The 14,139-nt window shown below is 38.8% G+C and overlaps 2 protein-coding genes across 43 annotated transcripts in view; one reads left to right on the top strand and one right to left on the bottom strand.

Moving 5' to 3' along the window:
* The window catches only part of EIF4G3 (eukaryotic translation initiation factor 4 gamma 3), a 313,469-nt gene that overhangs the window by 199,430 nt on the left and 99,900 nt on the right, over positions 1-14,139 (top strand). For 16 of the 17 annotated variants that reach the window (XM_042998050.1, XM_042998046.1, XM_042998035.1 and 13 more), the window contains one exon: positions 1,155-1,994. In XM_042998050.1, coding sequence (XP_042853984.1) covers positions 1,155-1,994 — 840 coding nt within the window. Of the gene's footprint in view, positions 1-1,154; positions 1,995-2,091; positions 2,229-14,139 lie in introns of those variants that run through there. The other variant, XM_042998049.1, reaches the window with a different exon arrangement.
* LOC122241538 overlaps positions 1-14,139 on the bottom strand; it is a 50,575-nt gene that overhangs the window by 22,416 nt on the left and 14,020 nt on the right. For 5 of the 26 annotated variants that reach the window (XM_042998054.1, XM_042998055.1, XM_042998053.1 and 2 more), the window contains 4 exons: positions 12,221-12,314; positions 10,996-11,113; positions 7,658-7,754; positions 6,819-6,983 (listed from right to left, as the gene is read on the bottom strand). In XM_042998054.1, coding sequence (XP_042853988.1) covers positions 6,819-6,983; positions 7,658-7,754; positions 10,996-11,113; positions 12,221-12,314 — 474 coding nt within the window. The other 21 variants (XR_006221751.1, XR_006221752.1, XR_006221753.1 and 18 more) reach the window with 21 other exon arrangements.

Here is a 14,139-nt window from a genome sequence, read left to right as displayed (position 1 = left end):
TCACCTATCAGTTTACGTGGAAGTTTAGAACATGGAAATGTTCATGGATTACAGTTTCTTACATGTTTCTGGTATCTTTACTGTGATTATCACTCTCTCTCTCTCTCTCTCTCTCTCTCTCTCGCTTCTATATGCAGATACATTTATATATTCTCAAATATTTCATATGTATTATGTTCTTTTTTATTGGACTTGGTTATCTGAATATTAACTTTGGCATTTCCTTTAAGAATTCTTTTTACAAGATAAGTTTTCATTTTTATATTTTCACATTATTTCTGGTTATATAAATGTTTCTTTCAAAAAAATTAATTTATAAATGAATTTTTATATTCAGGAACTTGATTTCATAGATAATAAATCACATTGATAATAAATGATACTTTGATAGGGGCTCCTGGGTGGCTCAGTCAATTGAGCGTCCGACTTCAGCTCAGGTCATGATCTTGCAGTCTGTGAGTTCAAGCCCTATGTCAGGCTCTATGATGACAGCTCATAGCCTGGAGCCTGTTTCAGATTCTGTGTCTCCCTCTCTCTCTGCCCCTTCCCCTCTCATGCTCTGTCTCTGTCTCTGTTAAAAATAAATTAACATTAAAAATTTTTTTTAAAAAAATGATACTATGATGGCTTCTCTTAAAACATAGTTTTTTTATACAATATACATTCTTTACAAAAATTCTCCTAAATGCAGAAATGTATAAAATAAAAAAATAGCAGTGTATAATAATTTAATCTGCAGTTATTTGTCCTTTGGATGTTCTGCCCCTATAGTGTATCCTTGGTAGAAAAATCTTCCATAAGGAGCAAGATAGAGTAGAAATGAAGGTCTCTACTTTAAAAGAAAGCCTCATCCCCATTTCCGTAATGGCTTAGCTTGTTTTGATGAACTTTTCCATTGCATTCTTGATATAATGATTTGATTAATTGATTCCTTCTTTTACTCTAAATTAAACTGTATATTTATTAATGACCAAGTAACACTGGGTAGAACTAGAAAATATGACCAACCGTGTTTTTGGAGTGGCAGAATAAGTCTAATATTGTGGTGTGTCTTCTTTTGCCCATGATTTTGGGTAAGAGATGAAAAGAACTGGCCCAAGATAATACAGTATAATCTCTGATTCTTAAACTCTTTTTTGTTTTTTCTTCTCCAGAAGAGAAGCCAAAACCAGATCCAGTGTTAAAGTCTCCTTCCCCAGTCCTTAGGCTAGTCTTTAGTGGAGAGAAGAAAGAACAAGCAGGCCAGACGTTGGAGACTACTGTGGTAGAATCCATGCCAGAGCTTCCCCTGCCTCCATCACCTACCACTGTTTCTCCACTTGCTCGAAGTACCATTGCTTCCCCCACCTCTGCTGCTCTTAGTAGCCAGCCAATATTCACCACTGCTGTAGATGATAGGTGTGAACTCTCTTCCTCAAAAGAAGACACAATTCCTGTACCTAGCCCCACATCTTGCACAGAGACATCAGATCCATCACCAACAGATGTAATTGATGATGATATATGCAAGAAATCTTGTAGTGTAGCACCTAATGATATTCCACTGATTTCTAGTACTAACCTAATTAATGAAATGAATGGAGTTCGTGAAAAATTACCAGCCTCGGAGAGCATTGTGGAAATAGTAAAACAGGAGGTGTTGCCATTGACTCTTGAATTGGAGATTCTCGAAAATGCCCCAGAAGAAATGAAAGTGGAATGTGTCCCAGCTCCCGTTACCCCTTCCACAGTTCCTTCCTTTTCTCCATCTCCTCCAACTCCTCCAGCTCCTCCTCCTCCCACACCAGCCGGTGTTCCTGCTGCTGCCACTAATGTTAGTATGGCTGGTGTTCCCACCACGGTCCCTAGGGTCTTAGAAGAGGACGAGAGTGTGAGAACTTGCCTTAGTGAAGATGCAAAAGAGATTCAGAACAAACTAGAGGTAGAAGCAGACGGGCAAACAGAAGAGATTGTGGATTCTCAGAACCTAAGTTCAAGAAAGAGCCCCAGCCCAGGTAAGCTATTCTGTCACTAATTATTTTATGCTTGCTGAACATGAAAAAGAAGCAGTGTTTGTGTTATTTTTAATTGGCTACTTTCCTTGACTTCCAGAAACATCAAATGAATGCTGAAATTCGTAGTCTGATTTCTTCAATGGTGTGTTTATGTTTTAGTGCAGCCTGCAAAAGAGTCATTCCATTGTCTAAAATGCAAATGAAATTTCAAATATACAAAATGCCTCCAAGGTATATGTCACTGTACATGTGTTTTTTTTGTTTTTAGTTTTTAGTTTTTTTGCCTCGTTCTTATGGATCAGGTCCTCAGGGGTTAATTTTGCAGCTCTGGGGCTTGGAAACCAATTAAAACCAGCATACCCTATAGTTCCTAATCCTTTCTTCTCAAAATGTTGAAGCCCCATCAATCCTAAACTTAAGAGAACTTAATCTTGGATTTAGAAAAACAGCAATCAGAATGTCAAAGTTTATAACTAGTTTTGAAAAATAAAAGTGTCCTCTCTGATTAACTTGCAGGGAAATTTAATGCTCTTCATTTTTTCCTTTAAAGGTTTCATTTTTTCCTAGGGTACGAATTTTATCATTATAATTTTATAGTATTATATTATCAGAGTATTTTATTCTTCCCAATTAAAAATTACTTATTTAATGTAGCATCACCTAGGATCGTAGAAAGCAATCATTGGATTTTTAAAATTATAATAAAAACATTACATGAGGCCTATCAGCTAGAGTCAGTAGGACATAATAATATGGCTTTTGGCAAGTCCACATAGCCCATCTGGTGCAGCAGTGCCCCATGCAGTCTGATGTACTCCCGGTGTACCTCTCAGGTTAAATGACACAATTTGACAAATGAGTGCTCCCCCAGCAGTTGATCTAGAAATGCACTTGGTTTTAGTCATCAACATCCTTGGTATTTATTGTCTGTTTTGAGCTGTGTAATGGGTAGGGAATCTTAATCAAAAACCCAGTCCTCTTACGATACACTTTTCTCACACAGCTCACTTCTTGAGGCATTTTCCTCATAAATGTGTGAGAGTTGTCCGGTTCCTTGGAACAGTAGAACATCTAGTTCAACAGAGTGACCAAAGTGGTAAAGCAAACACTGAAAGGTAGCTGGGACAAGGACTGGCCTCCGTTGGCATCTGTGTTTCACGGTGTCGTCACTGTTTTAGGAACCTTCTTCCTTGGTGGGGTGATGACCTAGGCTTCATGAAAAAAAAGTTTTGATGGCTATAGGTGAATGCCCCCCAAAGAACACTTGTTTGTTGGAAAACAATAATTTGTTTGACCCTTAATTGTTCCCTTTCACTTACCCAACTGTGAGTTGTTATCTCACAGGAGAAGCTACTTGAAGACAAATGTTGTAAAAACATCAAAACAAATGACAGAAAGAAAAACAAAGTAATCATTAGGGAATAAAAGTCAGAGATACAAACCATACCTGAGACCTGAAATAAGTAAAGAAAGCCCACACCAAACTCATACTTCTACTCATTCCTGACATCGTTGGTTTTTGTTGTTGATGTTGTTGTTCTTTTTAAGCAGTATGTTCGTTAGGTGGCAAGACAGCCCTCAGATATAGATGGACAAACGGATTTTAGGTAATTAATTTTCATATCATGGTTCTTTTTTTTGAAATGCAATTACTCTTGGAGTTAGTAATACTAGCAGCTTGGTAAAAGAATAGATACTTCAGCAGTGAACCAGAGGATAGGTAGAAAAGAAAGAACTGTCTTCTGCATGGCGAGGGGTGAGGGTAGACTTTGGGTGTCAGGAAGCAAAGCATCCTGGCATTTTTCTCGTTCGATGATTTTTTTAGCATATAAATGTATTGTAAAAGAACTAGAAGTGCTATAATATCCTTTGATTTCTTACACTTGGCAGAATTCAAAGTGAATGAACCTGGAAAACCGTGTAACTCTAGCATTTCTAAAATGATAAAGCTACCAAAAACATTCCTGGCCCTCTCATTCCTATACAAATATTTTTAATGTCATTGCCACAAAAGTTAACATTAAAACCTTAAATTATCATCATTCTTATAGATATATCCACTTGAAGTTGTCCTGTTCTTAATAATTAGTCTTATTTGCACTTACCCATTTAGGACCTTGTTTATGTTGAGAGATGAGGAAATCATAACAATCTGATGTGGATATCAGTCTTTTGTAACTGACTTTTGAGATCAGTTCTTACTGTGTCTGCCTGAGGATGAAGCACTTTAAAGCTGGCTTCAAAACCCATTTGCTCTTGACAAGTGTGACGCATAAAAATACACAGTAGTTGGAATAGAGATACTTGCTTAAAGCAGTGACATCAGATATTAGGGCTGTAGTCCCTTTTCTGCTGGAAAACATTTTCTTGCAACTGTTCTAGATCCTATTTCTGATTAGAGCAAAGCGCAGCAATCTTGGATGCTTAGGTGAAGAGCACGCCCTGTGAAATGAGAATTGTGTTTATGTTCAGTGTCCTCTGAAAAGATTCAGAGATTGACCAGACTTTTGATTACTTAGTTTGTACGATACTTCAATAATTAAATGTACAGAAATCTGTATTAATTGGATATTTCTTAAAGTCTTAGGATTTTTGTTATGGTTTCTGTATACTTGTTGGATAAGAAAAGAAAGTTTCAGAACTTGTGGTAAAACATTTCTCACTCATCATCCAGGAATTCATTTCTCTATAGTTTCCAGAATGCATGTGCTATGTAACATGCATATTGTGTGACATGAACTTTTCCACTTTTGAAAATATTAGTGAGGTTTTTTTTATTACCTCGTTTGATATAAAACTATTATTTGAAATTCCGTTGGCCACGGGAGGTTTTTAATCTTCCAGTTTATTGTGTCTTCTGGCTCTTGCTCATAGTGCATTGTTTCTTCGTATATTTTATAAATCTGCTTTATGAATTCCTCTTCAGGTAAACTTTACTGTATGTACATTGTGGGCAAGTCCTCCCAAAGCTGTTTTGCATTTGCTTTATTTACCACATGTCTTGAGGAAAGCATTAGCTGCACCTTAATCTGAGTTTAATTTTCTAAATCTCCTTTCGTATTCCAAGCAAAATCTGAAGGCATTCCCTGTGGATACTATTTTTCAGAATGACAACAGTCCCTTTCCACCTAGGTGAGACCAGATGTCCTTCCGTGTCAGTACTCTGTGTCAGTTCGCCGGTATATTTCTCTTTTATGGCTTTAGCTACCTTTTCACAGAGGGTGTCACTCTGTTAGGCACGTCAGGGATTTTTGTGAGAGTCTCAGTTCTAGGTCCTCACTTTGCTGGGATCCAAGATCTTCTCTGACATTAATGTTAAAATGTCAACTCCCTTAATTATAGAGACTGGCATAGCATCCCACATCCCCAGTAGTATAGTGGCTACAGCCGTAACAGCAACTGACCTTGTTTATGTGGCTTCCAGTAGTTTCCCTTACGTTCTTGTAAGCTCAGCTAAGGTTGAGGGACAGTTTCCAGTTGTGTAGATTTCAGGATGAGAGATTTGTTTCTCAAATGGAGATACATTTGTATGTTTTGGAAGGTGTTACTAAAATACTGATCCATATATAGCCAGTGACATTGCTGTTTTCTCTTTCGGTTTTGATTGACTTCAGTATAAAAGCAACATGTTTTAATTTAGGGGGAAGATGTTTTAATAAGAATCCTTGATTTAATTTCATCTGTGAACATAGTCACCGTACTTTATATATTTTTTTAAGTTTATTTATTCTGAGAGCATGAGAGTCAGAGACAGTGCCGGTGGGGGACAGGCAGAGAAAGAGGAAGAGAGAGAATCTGAAGCAGGCTCTGCACTACTGGCACAGAGCCTGACTCGGGGCTCGAATCCACGAAACCGGGAGGCCAGGACCCGAGCTGAAACCAAGAGTTGGTCGCTCAACTGGCTGAACCACCCAGGCGCCCCTATTTCACAGTATTTTAAGAAATAAAACCAAAGTAAGCATAAAACCAGGGAAATAAAAGCCTTAAAGTTTGGGTAGACTAAACCGAAAAAGATTCATGTTTAAAACCATGATCTGAAGGTCAGCACCAGGAATAAGGAATTTGAAATTTATTCTAGCCTTTGCTCAGTTTACACCTTCTGAGAAGTATTTTGAAATATCCCTGGGATATTTAGTTGTGGGGGCCAGAAACAAATCACCAGTGATTAGATGTCCCACAGCCTTTTCTTAATCTGCACCCTTATAATTTAATTTCTCGTGTTCCTCTAGAGAAATATGTTCTGAAGCCTTACGAACCGGACTTACATGTTCCTGATTCCATGTTATCTATCAAATCCAGTAGAGCAATCTCTAAAACAAGGACTTTTGGCTCCCTTTTTTGGAGGCTTGCGTTTGAGCGATCCTTAGGGATAAGAAAATTAAAAGGATTGACTTTCCCCACCTTGTTTATAAAAATATTTGAAAGAGAGCTGCCTGAAAACATTTCTGTCGTGTGATTCCTCCTTTCTTGTTGCCCTCCACAGTGAAATCTTAAGCATTCCCTGGAAAGTACTGGTGCTGGGTCAAGTTCGTTTTATATGCTACAGGATGAGCCCAGACACCCCTAGGGGGGAGTGTACTAACAGACTCAAGCGCCAAGCCTTCTGGCCAAGCCCCTTGTACAATCCCTCATCTTCATGCAGCATACACTTTCCTACTATTTACAATAGTTCATTTTTTTGCAACATGAGTCTCAAAGTTTCATTATTGGATGTTAACTTAGTCATACATATCTCCATGAACAGACATGAATTCTTTGTTCCGAATTTACCCCACTTTTCCCCAGACTTACTAATTTACTCCCAAAAGAAACCATTGTGCGTACCTGCTTCCAGAGAGGGTAGTCGAGACAGTGTAGGGGAATTCTGTTCTCTGCCAGGCAAAAGAGAGCTGTGTCTAGAAAACGGAATCTTGCTAAAAGCTTTTTCTTCTTCCAGCACCAGTCTTCACTGCGCACACAGTTAGTTGTCTTGGGAAGTGTTCCTAATATCTTTTTTTTTAATATTGTTTTAGTGTTTATATTTATTTTTGAGAGAAAGAGAGAGAGAACAAGTGAGGGAGGGGCAGAGAGAGAGGGAGACAGAAGATCCGAAGCAGGCTCCGCACTGTCAGCAGAGAGCCTGATGTGGGGCTTGAACTCATGATTCATGAGATCATGATCTGAGCTGAAGTCGGACACTTAACTGACTGAGCCACCCTCTAATGAGGTGCCCCTCTAACACCTTTGACAGAATTTTCCGTACTAGTGCAGAAAAAGTGTCCAAAATACATTTTTATCAATAAATGTCTTTTTTCCATTTATCAGTGCTGTATTAAGCCAATTAACAGTACCTGGTAATTTTGCTTCAATCATGATAAAGTCATGTTACTTTTCTTATGTTTACAAAAAGCCTTTTCTCTGGCATTAATCTTACAATTTAAGCAGTTATTCCTGGGATAAAATTATTCTTATTTTGCCTATACAAAAAATAAGCCATTGAATGGTAAGTTGGATTTCTCAGGGTCATAGGAAGAATTACAACTAAAGCCTTTCTTTATCTCACATTTGTGTTATTCTGACATTCTTTACTATTGTTGCTATAACGTTCTTTCAACCTTTTTGGGATTTAAGGATTTTACATTTATACATGTGACCCAGGTTCAGAGGGAGATGTGGAAACCCACCTGTTTCAGCCACAAATAGTTTCTGAGGGTCTGCCATGAGTAGGTCATTGTTCTGGGTGCTGTGGCTTCATCAATGAGGAATCCAGAGATCTCTGTCCTAGTAATATGCCAGAAAGTTGTTGGGTGGTTTCTTTTTTTTGTTTCTTTAAGATTTTATTTTTAAGTAATCTCTGTACCCCGTGTGGGGCTGGAACCCACAACTCTGAGATCAAGAATCACATGCTGCAGTGACTAAGCCAGCGAGGTGCCCTGCCCCATGCATTAAAATGTTTTAGGTGATATAAAAATAATCTAGCAGGGGAAGGAATGCTGGAGAGGCAGCAGGTTTTAGTATTTAAGTAACATGATCAGGGGTGCCTGGGTGGCTCAGTCAATTGAGCATCCAACTTGACTCTTGATTGTGGCTCAGGTCATGATCCCAGGGTCGTTATGAGCCCCGTATCAGGCTCTGAGGTGAGCATGGAACCTGCTTAAAACCCTCTAGTTCTCTCTCTCTTTCTCACTCTTTCTCCTTGCCCCTCTCCCCTGCTTGAGTTCTTCCTCTCTCTTAAAAATTTTTTTATAAATAACATAATCAGACTTATAGGCTTCAAGGAGTACAAGATTTAAGCAGAGATGGAGGAGGAGGATTATCTGAGCTATCCTTTTATGAAAATTTGTGGTTTTCCTACCCCCTTTTCTTTCTGAGAAACATTAGTTAGCTATACCCCCATCTTCTCTATTCTTCAGTTCCAGTAGGCAGAGTACTACTGGGCAAGATTATACCACTGTGAATGTATCTACAAATCCGTGCTCTCTGTCCCCAGCCATTCCTTTTATGACTTGGCCTTTTATAAAATCCTGTACTCAGCCCAACCCTCCTCACCCTCAGCAGATAGATGGCTTTATGTCATTGTTTAGAGTACTGAGTGCATTGAGTATGCCTTTTTCAAACTTCTGCTGGAGGTACCAACCTGTCTCTATTCAAACTTTCATCGGAGTCTGTTAGTTGTCCCTTGCAGTCTCATGTGTATTCACTACCTTTCCACAGACTTCTTTCTCTAAATCTGCTGAAGTCCATCTCATACTACAAGTACTTCCTCAGTCCTACATGTCCATTTTGCTGTCATTTAACCTCGCTCTTGCTCTTCTCATCCAGGCTTCCCAAGAAGAGTATATCATTTCTATTTCTCTGTTCACTATTCCACTAACATCATCTGCTTTCTGTTCCCAGCATGCTATTTTATGATATGTTCACCACATGTAACACTACTCATTGCTCTTTTTTTTCCCTTTAGATTTATTGCATATAATTTCTTTGCAGTTAATTTCGTTCCTTTTTAGCATTCATTTCTGTGAATTTTGAGAGACACATAAAGGCATGTAATCACTACCACAGTCAAAATGTAGAACAGCTCCATCAGCCAAAAAAACTCCTTTATGTTTGGGTCATGTTCTAATTCTCTTATCGTTCAACACATTCTTGGGGGGTGATTTCATCTACTCTGATGGTAGATGGCTCCCAGTGGTATATGCAGATGGCTTCCAAATTTTCATTTCCATCCCCAGCTTCTCTTCTGAGCTTCTGTCTTATGTATCCTGTTGCCTGCCAGATATCTCCATTTGGAAACCCTAGAGCCATGTTGGATTTAACACATCCGCTATTGAACTAATAACCTATTCCGTAAACTTGTTCCTTTATCTCCGTTCATGGCACTGGCTTGAATTAAGCTAAGATCCTGAAGCCACTGTTGATGGACTTCTTCCCTGAGTTACTCATCTTTCATGTGTAGTCATTTAACAAGGTTCTCTGATTTTACCTGATGTGATTGTTGAATTTGTCCTCTCTTCTCAATTTTCCTTCTATCACTGCCTTAGGACCTCTCGTGTCCCTGGCTCCAGGTTTGTCCCTGTTCAGGTTCATTCTCCACCAAGCAGTCATCTCTTTAAACTACAGATCTGGCCCTTCCACTGCTTTTTCCTATCTCTCCTTAAGCCCTTGAGGATGTTGAGTGTCACTTCAAAACTTCAAAACTGTAAGCATCTAACTTTTACTACAAGATCATCTTGTACTTAGTTATAGTAGCAATTTTCTGAGTATATATGCATAGGATCTGAATGTTACTTTTTGTTTATTTGGTTAATCTCAACACTGTCAGTAAAGTGTATTGGTTAAGATCAGGGCAACAGAGTCAGACACTCCTGCACCTTAGCCATTCCCCTGTCTATCTCTATGACTCTGGGTGAGATTCTTAACCTCTTAGACTGTTTCCTCATCCAGAATTTGAAGATGATGATAGTGTTTACTTCATAAAAGTTGTAATGAACATAAAACGTAACCTATGTAAAGCATTTAGCACAGTGTCTGACCCATGATGAGCTCACTGTAAATGTTTAATATTATTAATACTTCCATTTTCAGCTAGTATAAGGAACCAGATGTTCCCTTTGAACTGTACTGATCTTACACAGATAAATGGGTGTCATTATCTCTGTCCTTAGGAATTTATGTTCCAGAGAAGAGAAACTCAACAAGATGATGCCATCTCAAAAGTTCCTAAGTAAATCCTGAGCATGAAATGGTAGAAAGTCCCTCAAAATAGTCCCTTGTGTATGTTTAATTTTGAGTAGTGTCTTTTGTACCCATTCTGTCATTTAATCTCCAGAATGGTTACACACATCTCGAGGTGACCTCTATTGTCAGTTGGAATGGAGAAGGTGTGCTTAGAACAGTGAATTTTAAGGAAAATCTGCACCATTGAAAACCTTTAGGCATGCATTTAAGTAGAGGATAATAGTAACATTATTAATTTCCTATTTAGAGCAGGAGTAGAAAATTAGGAAGAAGGGCAGAGAGAAAAAAGGAATGGGAAAAAAATTAGTGGGGTAGTCCAGAAGTGGAAATAACCTGAATGTCCATCAACTAATGAATGGATAAACAAATTGGGGTGTGCGTGTATATATAGAATATGGAATATTATTCTGCCATGAAAAGGAATGAAGTACTGATACAAGCTACAAAATGAATAAACCCTGAAAACCTTATGCCAAGTGAAAAAGTCACACAAGACCAGAATAGGCAAATTACTAGAGACGCACAGTAGATTCACAGTTGCCAGGGATTGAGGAGAGTGGGAGGGGAATACTAATGAGTATAGGGTTTCTTTTAGGGATTGATGAAAATGTCTGAAGTTAGATAGTGTTGATGGTCACACGACTCTGTGAATATACTGTTGTGAAATAATAGAAAATATATATTGGTTTCTAACCCCTCTTCCTGGCACAGAGCTCCTAAAACCTGTCTCATTTACTCAGTGATAACACTAGGAGCATCTTTTGTTCTGATGTTGGTCTTTTACCTCCATTGATGACACAACGTTCCTAAAAGCCTTGTAAATTTCTGAGTGATAGCACTAAGAACATCTTGTTCTGTTGAGGTGATTCTAGGTGGGCTCCTGGATTGCTCCTGGATGGGGGCTGGTAACCAGAAAGACCAAATCATCATTAGAAGTTTGCAATTTTCAGCCACACCCCAATCCTCGTAAGAGAAGAGAGGGGCTACAAATGGCATTATTGTTCGATCTTGCCTATGTGAGGAAGCCTCCATAAAATCGCAGGGATAGGGTGTTCAGAGAGCTTCCAGGGTGGCAAACTTGTCCACACCAGAAATGAGTAATGTACCCCCCACTTCACGGACAGAAGCTCCTGTACTTGGGACCCTCTCAGACCTCACCCTATTTACCTCTTCATCTGGCTGTTCATCTGGTCCTTTATCATATCTTGTGATAAACTGGTCAATACAAGAAAGTCCCTGAATTCTGAGAGATGCTCTAGGAAGTTAATCAAACCTGAGGCGACAAGGGGTCATTGGAACCTCCGATCTATACTGTTTGGTCACCTGGGCTTTTGCCTGGTGGCATCTGAATGAAGTGTAGGGGTGAGGAGAACAGTCTTCTGGAACTGAGCTCTAACCCGTGGGATCTGACACTATCTTCAGGTTGATAGTGTTTGAATTGAGTTAACTTGTAGAACACCCGATGGGTGTCACAGAGAATTGTTTGTTATAGGGGAAGAAAAAGAAACCCACGTGATGACCAGAAGTGTCAGAAGTACAGTATTCTAAGTAGTAAAGGAAACACACAGTAGGAAATAACTGAGTTTTTCCCTATAAAGGGAAATGGAAAGACTGGAGTTTTTCTATTACAACTATAAACAACTGAATTGTATACTTCATAAAAAGGTGAATTGTATAGTATGTTAATTATTTCTCAGTAAAGCTACTATTTTTAAGAAATGAATAGGAATGAGAGTGGTTATGTCACCAGCATCTTATGTAAGGATCTGTCAGGGGCATCAGCCTAAGAAATTAATGCTAAAAACCCTGAAGCTAGAAATGAATCAGGTTAGGGAAATTAATAGCATAGAAAATTCGGAGCTAGATTTCGGCCAAAACACCATAATTGACAGTACCAGACACGGAGGAGTGTTGGGGTACAACCAAAAACCACATTGTCTTTTGATGTATTTTAGGTCTGAACTGTGTATTGTCGTCGCTCTGTCTTATTCTACTAGTAGCTGTCTTACCTGGGTTTGAGAGGGTGTTCTCAGCCATTCTGGGGGCATTGTTTGATGTCACAAATAGGGAACACTGGCTGGGACATGAGAGCAGGGTCAGTATTTGTGGATGAGACACATAAGGGTTATATGTTTTAGAAGTAATGATTCTGCATTTCCTTAGTTCTTAGTTAGCCTAGTTCTTGTTTATTTTTGCCTCAGTTGAGCCACCCTTGGTAAGTCCTCCGACGGCTTGGCCTTTCTTGTCCTTCCAGCTGTCCATCCCATTTATTTATCCATCCAACTATTCAGTCCTCTTCTCTTTCTAGTCCATTTCATAGACTTATCGTATTATTCCCTCAGCTATTACAGTTCTCTCTGCTTTGAGATTTCTCTTGAAAACTCTCCAGTAAAGTCTTCCAGAAAAAATAATTTCTGGATGTGTCTGTCCAAGAGTTAAATAGACAGTTGTTTCAAAAGTATAAGTTCCAGACTCTTGGGTTAGCCTTCAAGGCTCTCTGTTAGTCCTCATCTCTCCCTAATTTTACATTGTTTTGGCCACTCTTTCACATCTGTTTGATAGGTGCTAATTACCCCTTTATTGCCTTGATGCCTCTTCTCAGCCTACACCATTCTAAAGAATCTGCTGAGAATTTAATTTTTTCAGTATGGCTGTCTTCATAAAATTTTCCATTCTGACAATTCCTTGACTCTTAACACCTAGATATAATTCTATCAGGTCACAATATTTGGGAACTCTGTGATCTTACAGAGAGACACATGTGTCCATCTAGGGTTGTGTACGGTGAAGAAATAAGGAAGTACATCTGTTAGGGTGTGTTACTTATAGTGGTTCCCCTAGATTAAGGTTTCAGTAGACTCCTCTGCACTTTAGCAAAGCACTGGCAGTGTGATCTCACGGATGTCAAGTGGGAGGGTGTTTTTTTCATCCATTATTTTGCATATTCAAGGCTGTGAGCCTTAGTGTGTTTAGAGGTGAAAAGCATTGAGTAAATGAAAGATAGCTACTTGTGTTATAGTCTGTTGTCCAATTAAATTCTATATTTGTGCTGTGGTGATGGACATATCTTCATCTGTGCTAGATTTACGTTAATTTGCAGTCTTGATTATGGTAGAAGTGCTACAAAAGCATTTTGTTAAAATGCAAAAATGCCTAGGTTACTGCACAAGGAATAGTAAAATATGATACAGAGACTTAGAAAATATGCTGCCGGTCTCATGGGAGTCATCTTTGCTTTTACTGCTGACAGAATTGCATAGTGCATTGTTCTTGCTGAGCTTTTTGGGAGCAGAATTTTCCCCTTAAAGTCACTTTGCCATTTTATTTTCCTAATGACTTGACATGCTATGCTATGGGAGTGATGAACAGTGTTCTTCACACTACCCTCCCTTGGTTAACTGTACGTCTTCTCCAGCTGCAAAAACAAAAGACACCTTAACCAAAATGCAATTGAAATTGGAATTCAGAAGGAAGGGTGCAGGAACAAGCTAGAGTTAAGAGGCAGGGGTTTGTGTCAGGAAGACGGGCTTGCAGTTACATCCTTATTTTAATTCTAGCTCTAGCCTTTACTCTTTCTGGGTTTGGGACAGTTGAGTTAACTTCTCTGTATTTCGGTTTCCTTATCTCTGGAAATGGGAATAATATAATAGTTCCTACTAAACAGGAGACTGAACCAGTGTTTAGTGTTGTAGACAGACATTAACTTTGGATTTAATTTTTATTTCATTAGCAGATTTTCATTGAGCATCTTCTATGGGTCAGATGCTATATTAGATGGTGAATATACAATGGAGACCAATAAGATGCCGTTCTTAATCTTCAAAGGGCTCAAACTCTAATATTGGATTCTTAACTTGTGTCCACGGCTCTGTGTAGAATAGCAAAGGCACAGCAAGTGAGTTGGTGGTAAAATTTTTAGTGCTGGTGG

This window comes from Panthera tigris, chromosome C1 (genome assembly GCF_018350195.1).
Source record: "Panthera tigris isolate Pti1 chromosome C1, P.tigris_Pti1_mat1.1, whole genome shotgun sequence".
Lineage (NCBI taxonomy): Eukaryota > Metazoa > Chordata > Mammalia > Carnivora > Felidae > Panthera > Panthera tigris.
This window is presented reverse-complemented; position numbering and strand designations above follow the sequence as displayed.